Source organism: Crocodylus porosus, unplaced genomic scaffold, assembly GCF_001723895.1.
Source record: "Crocodylus porosus isolate Cpor-Errol unplaced genomic scaffold, CroPor_comp1, whole genome shotgun sequence".
In the NCBI taxonomy this organism is placed as follows: Eukaryota; Metazoa; Chordata; order Crocodylia; family Crocodylidae; genus Crocodylus; species Crocodylus porosus.
This window is the reverse complement of record NW_017728886.1, coordinates 3,657,502-3,667,761: the sequence shown is the minus strand read 5'-3', so window position 1 is coordinate 3,667,761 and position 10,260 is coordinate 3,657,502. Positions and strand designations below refer to the sequence as shown.

The following is a 10,260-nucleotide window of genomic DNA, read 5'->3' as shown; positions in this document are numbered from 1 at the left end:
TCCACTCAGTGACACACCACACACCCACCCAGCCACATGCCCTCACAAAGTGACACTTCACACACCCACCCAGCCACATGCCACACACACAAACATCTACACACCACACCCACCCAGCCACTCACACCCACCCACACGCACCCAGCCACATGCCACCCTCCCACCCAGCCACACACCACACCCAGCCAGCCACATACCACACACACACCCAGCCACACCCACCGAGCCATCCACTCACCCCCCCACCCAGCCACACACACACCCAACCACATGCTGCACTCTGCTCACACCCAGACACAAACAGAGCCACATGCCACCCCTACACCCAGCCCCATGCCACACACACATGCCTCACTGCCTGGCCCAGCCCACCCCGTGGAGAGACCCATGTGTTGCTGTAGCACTGTCAAAGCAGGGGCAGCAAAGTGGGGAGCAGAGGCAGAGCAGAGGCCACAGCTGCAGCCATCCACGTCCCATGCACAGCCTGGGGGCCACGTGCCCCTGGGTTCTCCAGTGCCACTTCTGGAGAAGCCTCCAGGCTCCAAGTGTCCCACGGCCCAGCCCAGCCAGGGCTGCATTCACTGTGACTGGGGCATCCGCCGGGCCTGGTAGTGGGGCCATCAAAGCCTGGCGGCTCATGCAGGGGTGCGGTGCCATGGAGCCCGGGGGTGGTGCAGGTCCCCCTCCCCTGGCTCCCCCATCAGTGCCGCCTGCTTCCAGCCCTAGAGGAGCGGCTGGGCTCCCCTGGCCTCACAGCCCAGCCCAGCCTGAGCACAGCCTGCTCCTTTCCCTGCTGCAATCAGCCAGATGCAGCCTGAGCCCGAGTCCCCCCGGCTCTTCCACCCGTGGTGGGCCACCACGACCCCCCCTCCCCTTCCTGCCCGCCAATCTTCTTTGCAAGCTTTCAGGTATAGTTGCTCTTTGTCAGCTTGCAAAGAAGAATTTTTCCAGCTATTTGAGTTGGTCTAATAAAAGATACCAGATTTACCCAAATAACTTTGTCTACCCATGTCCTTAAACCAACATGGCCACAACCTACACCCCTATGTGTGTGTGTGTGTGTGTGTGTGTGTATGTGTGTATATGTGTGTGTGTGTGTGTGTGTGTGTGTATATGTATGTATGTATATAAATATATGTATGTATGTATGTATGTTTATAAGCTACCCGTGTTCAATAGACTTTAGAGTTTCAGCTGAAGGGGAAAGGCAATTAAGTATAATAGAAGGCATCCTCTTTTGTTCCTGCCTTTGACTTGTTATCAGTCCTAATTCATTTATTTCTGCTTTGATTTCACATGATTTTGGCCTCATTGTAGCCCACTTGAGCTATATACTTTTTAAGCTGAGAAAGCACTGGAAGGGGGAAATTGGTTATACAAACTTTGATCACAATTCGGCTTCTGGAAAAAAAATACTAAAAAAAGTAAAACTAAAAATAATAATTCACAACCTTTTTTAGGCCACAAGTACAGCTCACAGATCTTGCAGCCAAACACTGTAAGACTGCGATAAAGTGAAAATCATTAAATAAAAATGAAACCAATGAGCCTTGCTTGAGCTGCCATAAGTTTCAAATAATAATCAGCATCGGTGATTGAGATGAGTGAAAAACCTCAGGGGATTTGGCTTCTGTTTCTCCTGTCAGTCCATCTGTGAGCAGATGGTGATTATTTTGAATTTGGGGGTTATTAAAAGGAGTTGTCTTCTGTTTTCTCTTTTAACCTCTAAGGGTTCATTCTTACCACGTCTCTTTGGCAGAGTGGTGCATGAAGTGGTCGATCAGTCAGCAAACATATAAATACATTTAATACTTGATATGCCAAGAACAAGGGCTTCTTCACCTTTGTCATGCGATACTACTTCAATTTGGAGACATGGTGTTTCATATATTTGTTTTATGTGATTAAGTGGTTTTATGTGGTTAAGTTGTTGGCTTAGGAATTCAGAGATCTTGAGTTTGATTTGAGGTTTTAGTCCTCATTTCACACGTAACCGTAGTCGAGTTTAATCTCTCTATTCCTCAGCTGCAACATGTAGATCATAATCATTGCCTGTGATCTGTTTACAGCAAGATTTATTTCTAACCATGCGTAGGTCCAGTGTTTAGTACAATGGAGCTCTACCATCATGTAGGTCTTGCAGGTAGTCTAGCCAATGCAGATAATAAGAAAAATACACACTCTTACACATACATGCATATTCTGTGAGCGTATGTGCTCATCAGCTTGCTTGAAAGTTCATGGGAAAAAGCTAAAGGGAGGCTGATACAAAGTGAACTGAGATTTAAGTTAAAACAGGAATTATATAAAAAGTAGGCAACAAATTCAATAGTTAAAAATCTCTCAATTTGAATAATTTTAGGGGGTGCAACTCACATATATTCACATAAATAAAAATTCACATTTTTAAAGACATCTTTGACCCGAGTGCCCATTTAACATTTGCAGTGGAAAGAAGCTTCCTGGACACACTGGGTATGTGCATGCTGTGTCCAGGCAGGGATCTTCCCTTCAACACTGCCCCTACCTGCCTCTGCATGTATATGCCTGACCTAGAAAAGCAGATATGAAGCCTCTTCAGACATGTTCCCTCTCCAATTACTCTCAAGACATCCACTGTGCCAGGGAGCAGGGATGTGGAGCAACCCCAGAATAGCCTCCCTGTTGCATTTCCAGTGTTGGTGCATGTGGGTGGGAATGGATGTCTTTGGAAGTATCCTTCTTGGAGACACTGGGACCTGTCCATGTTACAGTTGACCCTGTCCATCTGTCCATCCATCCAAAATAGTTACACCGGCATAAATATATTACGTCCCTGAATGACATGAGCTAAACTCAGAAAAGCCTGGCTGTCTTTAAGATTTTGCCGGCATGGCTACGTTGGCCAAGGGTCGTGATCTTGTCTTGCCCTGCAGCCAACAAGGGTATGCCTGACAAAACTTTGTAGCATAGACCAGACCTGTGAAGACCTGTGCCATGCCAGGTAGTTATGGGCTGCAGTCCCCGGTCTTCTGTCTTGATTGTGCCGGTCTGTTTAGCTGTGCCCTTACTGGCAGTGAGCGTATAATACTGTTGAGTATAGAGAACATGGTCTGATCCTCTGTCTTCTTGCATGCAGAGTCTCTCCAGGCATTTTCCAGTCTATAGGTGACATTTGGCACTCCTTCCAGCGAAGCATTTTGCCCTTGTTGCCATGTTAAAGCTGTGGCTTCTGTTACTTCTTTTTCTAGGCATTGGCTAGTTGTCACAGATGACTCTTAAAAACAAAATCCATCCAAAGGGCAGTGGCATCTCACCCACTACTGAGACCGTAGGAGGTTGGCTGCTTTTAACTGGTGCCATGAGTGGTTTACTCCTTTGGCTTTGGCACACAATGAGTTCGCCCATTACATCTTTTTGAATTCACGACCTGAAATGGAGGCGTATGTAGGGTGTGTGTGTGTGTTATTTGTGCAAAAGCCCTGCTTGCCCCTTCATTACCTACACCTAATGTCTTCACATGATATAGCTCTTAATTGCGGTGTCCATTGATACTGGGCAGTGTACATGGCAGCTGGCTACACAAGAAGCTGTAAACCGAATTGAGACTATCCCAGTTGATCTTTGAGGAACTATAGCTGGTCAAAGAGGAAGCACCCCTGTGATATCAAGGAACAGCTCTGAAGAAACATTTTATTAGGAAGAACCTCCTCATTATGATGGGAGTTCAGGCTATGAGACATAGGCTTTCCAAAGCGGTTGGAGAATCTCTTACTGGAAGTTTATAAGAGAGCACATTAGACATTTACCTGGGTTTTAGACAGGGATTAGCTTAACATGAGCAAGTGGTTGGACTACAAGACTTCCTGAGGGTCCTTCCAGCCCTACTTTTCTATGTTTCTATCTGGTGGGGCAGGGAGGTCCATCACAACCGGCTGCTGTTAAAAGGCTTCTCTTTGCCTATGATCAGACGTGCCTTACTTAAAGGGCAAGATTTCTAGGGAACAGGATAGCAGCCAGATTTTATGCATTATTACACTATTGTCATTCTGATCTCTTGCTGGTTTCCCAGTGAGGTTTTAAAAATCAGAAGCCTGCAGCGATGCCCTTAAGTCCATATTTAGGCATTTAAATAAATAGTTATCTTTTCAAAAGTAGAGTACCGAGCAGCTCACACCACAGGCAAAGGAACCTTTTTTAGAACTCAGCAATTTTGAAAATTGGGCCGTGTCTTTAAGGGCCAAATCTTGGGCAAAAGGCTTGATTTTAAGAGCCTGTTTTTGTTTAAAATCTTGTTCTGACCTGCTCTCCTCTCAGTTAGGTGAGCACTAATCTGAATTGAGTTTCACCAGCATAAAAGGAGTGTGAACAGTAGTGGAATCAGGCCAGTTACATTAAGTTATTAATACTGAGAGTCTGTGTGTGAAGTTTGTTTTTTGCATCTCTGGACATTGTTCTAACTCAGATTATTCCCTTTTAAAGTAAACCCTGTAAAAGCTCTTCCCCACTCCTCAGCGGTGTGTCGTTTTTACGATATCTGCCAAATGAGACATTATTTTCTTTCCAGGCCCTTCTTTCCAGGGCTGGCTTGCTGTGGAAGTCAGCTCTTGGGTTGACTGTTGAGGCATTGCTAAGTCTGAGCTGGTGTTTTTTGAATCCCTTCTCCTCCTCCAAATATCCCCTGTTTGCCTATCAGCGCATTCCCCTTTCCAAGTGGTGGCATAGCCACTCACCTAGATGGGAGGTCATCACCATCACAGGTACACAGGAGGCTTTTGAAATGTCTCGTGGCTTCGAGCGCAAGACCCCTCTGTTGCAATTATATACACATAAATGCGAAGTCAAGGACACGTGTGGCTGTTAGAGGGCAGGCAGTGTAGAGTCTCGGGCCGAGAGTAGGAAGCGAAAGAGCAAACCCCAGAAATCATCCGTTCATCAGATGCCTGTGGGAAAAAGTCCTGCCCCTGCCCTCCTGTCCCTGGGCAAGGTCCTGGCAGTCGAAAAAATATAGTTCTGCGGGGCAGAGGAGGAGCAGGATTTCAAGCCACAGGATCGCAGGGCTGGAAGGGGACTCTAAAGTCATCTTGTCCAACACATAGGGATGCCCCGGTCCAAAACTGCGCAGGACACCTTCTAGGTTGGGCACTGTCCGTGGTGCAGCACAGATGCCTGCTTCATTGAGGCATGGAGTAGCAGTGCTCTGCTTCCCAGGATCCATCACTGTAAGGATCCCTTGGCCCTCTTCCGGTAGTGGAGGGACTGCGACACCAAAATCCATCTGGAGCAATTGTGCAGACCACCGCTGGCTGGTGGGAGCAGACTCCATCCCCTGCTGCCCCACCAGGCAGCTGCCCAGCTCCTGTGAAAGAGGATTGGGACTTTGCAGAGGGACAGAGGGTTTACCTTCAGTCAGGGGTTGGATGCGATGATGCCCCGAGGGTCCTTCTTGCTCTACTTGAATACGACTCCTTTGGTAGTGGCTGCCATCTCAGTGGCAAGTCTAATCCATAACAGCAATTTCTCTGTTCCTGTATGCGAGTGCTACGTCAAAGCTCATGGGGGTCAAGTTCAATTCTGGAAAGATCAGCGTGGATGATATTGAGCTTCTTGAGCAATGGACCCATTCTGTTGGATTAACACACTGATCTCAGCAGCAAAGATCATGCTATTCAATAGGGCTAGGGGCTGGATCCTCGGTGACATGCTTCCATACTTAATGAACAATAACTTTGTTATACTGAGGACCAGAGACAGAATACTGTATTTTCTCACATCATAGACACGTGCCTCTGAATAAAATATACATCTTATTTTTGAAAGAATGAAGAAAAAGAGATATCGCCTTAAGAGCCTCCTGCTGGGGTGGGGGGTGATACCTGTTGTCACCATATTTCTTGATTATAATGCACACACCAATTTCCAGCAGCTGAATGATGGAGGGGAAGTGTGTCTGTTGTACGTAGGAAAATACAGTGTTTGTTTGATGTGGTCTATCTACAGAGAATGAGCAGAGGATTGTCTTTCCTTTCAATGCAACATAACCAACTCTTCCACGTTTGTATTTTTTCAGTGAGGCAAATCAATCTGGTGAAAGGCCTGAAGCCAGTGGAAGTCTCTGAAAAAGGAACAGCCACCTTTGAGGTCGAGCTGTCTCACGAGGACGTGGAAGGAACCTGGATGAAGGACAGCGTGAGGCTGAAACCAGGGGCGAACGTTGAAGTGAGGGTCCAGGGGAAGAGGCATTTCTTGAAACTCTCCTCCTTGAAGCTGGAAGATGCAGGCCTTGTCTCCTTCAAGGCAGAAGGCATCCATACGTCAGGGAGACTCACTATAAAAGGTATCCTGCTTCTGCAGTCTGGAGCTCTACCTGGCCCTGTGCATCTGTAGTTCAGTAAGCACTGGAGCCATAGATACATTACCAGTGATTGTGCATGCATGTGTGTGCGTGTGTGTGCAAGAGAGAGATTCATCACTAGTAGCTGATGTTTTCAGGGCCATACCTATCAGTATTCTGCTTTTTTATTTTTTCAGCCAAAGCAACCCCTCCCCGCCCACCCCGCCTACCTTACACAAGTTCAGCTTCAGGGATTGAAATGTTTGGTGATTTTTATTTTTTTTTTGGTCAGTATTGCCAAACTGTTTTTTCAGGGGAATTTTTTTTTTTTAATTAAAATATTTGGGCATTTTCAAAGAGGAAAGTGGAAAAAATGACTTCCTGTTTCAAATCTCCTCCAAGCTTATTTTAAAGAACGCTGAAAATTAAAAACAAATTCATTTGGTTCAACTCAAATGAAATCTTTTTTTTGAACTGATTATTTTGTAAAAAACTTACATTCCTCCTAACGTTTTGAAAAACTTTCTTTGGCTCAATCCAAAATGAACTTAACATTTTTTTTGTTAATAAGCTGTCAGCAAACTGAAACTTCAGTTAGTTTTGTGACTCTGTTTTGCAGTTTGTGCCAATTGGCATTTATATTTATACTCTATACTTATGCTCCTTATTTACTGTTGAGGTGCAAAAGAAAATAAGAAAGCTGAGATGAATTACTACCTCTTCACACCTGCCACATATCATCATTATCCATTATAAATACCTAGAAGATGTTTTGTGCTGTAGAGTACAAAATAAGAACAAATCTTTCCCTCATTGTGTACACAATTCCTACTTTCTGCTGGTCTGATCTTTACTTAACTCTCTCCAGAAGATCCCCACTGACAACCCTTCTCTTTTCTGTGGTTACGAGTAACTTGTAGTACTATTGTTTCAGGGGAACTTTTGATCCTTTGCATCTTTATGTATAGCCATTAAGATGGGTTAGACTCAGAGAACAGTTATTTAGGCACAGTACTTGCTTATCATCCCTTGGGCCTGAGTCCAAGCCGCGATGGTATTTTCGTTGAACAAGTAACGATTAGTCATAGCAATGATATATATTATATAAATTAAAAAAGGACGGTGAACCAACAGCAAGTGCACTCAACACAGTTTAATGATTTTTTAAATAAAAAATAAAGAACCTGTTCAAGGCTCACTTGCCCCTGACTGTATTTTCTTTTGCTTTGCAGAATTGCCTGTGAAAATAATCCAGCCTCTGACAGATGTGGAAGCCATTGCCAAGGAGGAGGCAAAGTTTGAGTGTGAGCTCTCCAGGTCTAATGCAAATGTCAAGTGGTTAAAGGTACAAAGCTTGCAGACAAGACGATCTTACGTCCTGTTTCCGAATGTGATCCCTTTCCCCCTGCAGGCAGTGACTGAACTCAAAAGCAGCTGGAAGTGGGCCTTTCTCTGCCATTAACCAAAGCTCCTCAGCTCTCGTTACCTGCCCAGTGGGTCAGACGTATTTTGGGAACATTTTACTTCCCAGATCTTTAAGGATGTTTCTATGGGGGCACATGGTCAGCGTCTCTGGACTGTTAACAGATTTGCAGATTTGTGTTGCATTTTTAAGGGGAATGCTGAGGAAGATCAGTCCAGGTTTCTTCTACCTCCTTTAGCTTTCAGGCAGTGTTACAGGTAGTTACAGTTCAGGATGAGCATCTTGGACTCTTGGGTTTTATTTGCACTCTGCCAATGGTCCTTTGTCTGGCCTTGGGCTTGTTGCATATCTTTTAAACCCAGTTGATCCCTTTGTAAAACAGGGATAAAAGTGCCCTGCCTCAGGTCTGTTACAGGGCTGAATTGCATGCTGTTTTGATGAGTACCCTTCATTTCTAGTGCAGCCAGGCATTTTAAATGCATACTTTAGTCCAGTAGGCACCAACCTTTTTGGCAGGCATGCTACAAGTTAGCCCTGTACCTTCCCCAAGCAGCACTCTGCTCCTCTTCCTCTGCCTGGTGTGCTGCTCTGTTTCTGTTCTGTGCTCTGCTCCTTGTGATCTCTTGCTTTGCTTTCTGCTTCCTGCCCTATGTTTCCTGCCTGATTTCCTGCTCTGCTTTCTCTCCTTTCTGCAGCTGTGCTGCCCATCTCCTCCCCAGTCGTCCATGTGCCACACACGCAGAGGTTGCTCATGCTACTTGTGGCACCCATGCCACAGGTTGACCGCGGTTCAGTGCAGCACTTATACATGTGTTTTACTTTATATCTGTGCTGAAATCCCACTGGAGTCAATGAGAAATAAGTGCATGCGCAAAGTAAGGGACAAGCAGTGATGCCTTGCTATTGGTCCTTTTCTTTTAGGATGGATCTGAGTTGCGGCAAGGTAAAAAAATGGGAATTACTTCCCAAGGAACTAAGAGAAGCCTCATTATTCACAAGTGTGAATGTGATGACCAAGGAACCTATGTGTGTGATGCAAAGGATGACAAGACTTCAGCTAACCTAAGGGTCCATGGTAAGTTTGGCTAAAAGAAGAAATGCCCCAGATGTGGGGTGCAGTTGCATTATCTGACAGCCAGATCAGGACAGGGGTCCCTGGTGGCTGAGATCAGCTTTCCCTTCCCAGCAAGGAAATGCCTAGAGCATTCGCCCTTGTTTGCATTTTCCCTGAATAAATAGGTGTCAACTCTTTCTTCCATGCCTCATGGGAATCAGTCATTTTCCATCTTACTTTTAACCTTGTCTTTAGATTTTTATAACTTACTGGTGATGACAAATGAGTGGCAAAATAGCAGAATATCATCCTACGTAGCAGTGGGCTAATGGCCAGGACTAGCACGTTCAAGTTCAGCTTTCTCCCTTGAAGCAGAGGGAGTTTGCCTAAGTAAGAAGTGGATGGAAATGGACATGGGACCTCTGCATGTGTGCCCCTTTAAGATAAGATTAGATAAGGTAGTCACATCTCATGCTTTAGGAGTTTAGCTCATTACTTTGCCAAGGGGAGCTTTTGTCCTCTATGACGTTTAAGAGATACCTGATGCTACTTCCCACTTTCTTCTGAAGCTTCAGATGTGAACGGCAGGTTACTGGATTGATTGTAATAGGGGTCTGGAAATATCACTTCCCAGCTACATTTTTGCAGCCTCTTTTCATTGCTTGTTCTGTGCTGCCATCGTGCGGCCACTCACGTTAAGCTGAATGTTTTTTCAAAATGTCCCGTTCCTGCGCTTTATTAAACTCCCTTTTTCTTTTTGAGTAAATGTATTGGGTCTGTTGGAGCTTCAACGCTAGCTTGCTTGCCTGTGAACCCAGAAAGGAAATTGTAGACAGTTAAGAGTCATTCAGGGCGCATTGGGCACTTCCCTAAGGGCCGTGAAAGGATACAGTGGACAGGAAAGCAGAGGATGGCGTTGCTTGCAGAAGGGTCTCGCTCCAGTGTCGCTAGAACCGAAAACAGAAGCAACCGGTGTTTGAACACCTGCGCAAGTGAGATCACAATCAAGCTGCAGGACTGAATTTGGGCCGATAGCCATTATTTTTCTAAGTGGAAGTTATGTTTTTCATTATGGTTATGAAAAGCCAACCGAGGCTGTGGCCATTGACATAACTTGCTGGAAAGGAGAGGGCTTAGATGGAATAGGCTACCTTTCCCCTCCCTCGGAGTTGGGCCTTGCTGCGTGGGAGACCCATCTCTGTCCACAGATTAGGTTGTTCTCGTGTGAACTGGTTTCTTATAGCTTCCAGGACCCGTTGCTGAAGAGCCATGGATCATTGAGCTGTTGGGAAGCCCTGTTCACAGCCAGTTTTCATAGGCTACATCTGCTGTGATAGATGCAGGAAAGAAATATTATAGGAGTCACTTTGGTGGCCCTGAACCCTCAGGCGGCTCTTCTGGTACCCAACTATTTCATAGATTTCATAGACATTTGGGCTGGAAGGACCTTGGAAGATTGAGTCCAGCCCC

The 10,260-nt window shown here is 45.6% G+C and overlaps 1 protein-coding gene across 1 annotated transcript in view; it reads left to right on the top strand.

Moving 5' to 3' along the window:
- OBSCN (obscurin, cytoskeletal calmodulin and titin-interacting RhoGEF) overlaps window positions 1-10,260 on the top strand; it is a 223,829-nt gene that overhangs the window by 89,943 nt on the left and 123,626 nt on the right. Inside the window, exons 19-21 of the mRNA XM_019543669.1 lie at window positions 6,050-6,316; window positions 7,546-7,658; window positions 8,658-8,811. Of these exons, the coding sequence (XP_019399214.1) occupies window positions 6,050-6,316; window positions 7,546-7,658; window positions 8,658-8,811 (534 nt within the window). The remainder of the gene's footprint in view (window positions 1-6,049; window positions 6,317-7,545; window positions 7,659-8,657; window positions 8,812-10,260) is intronic.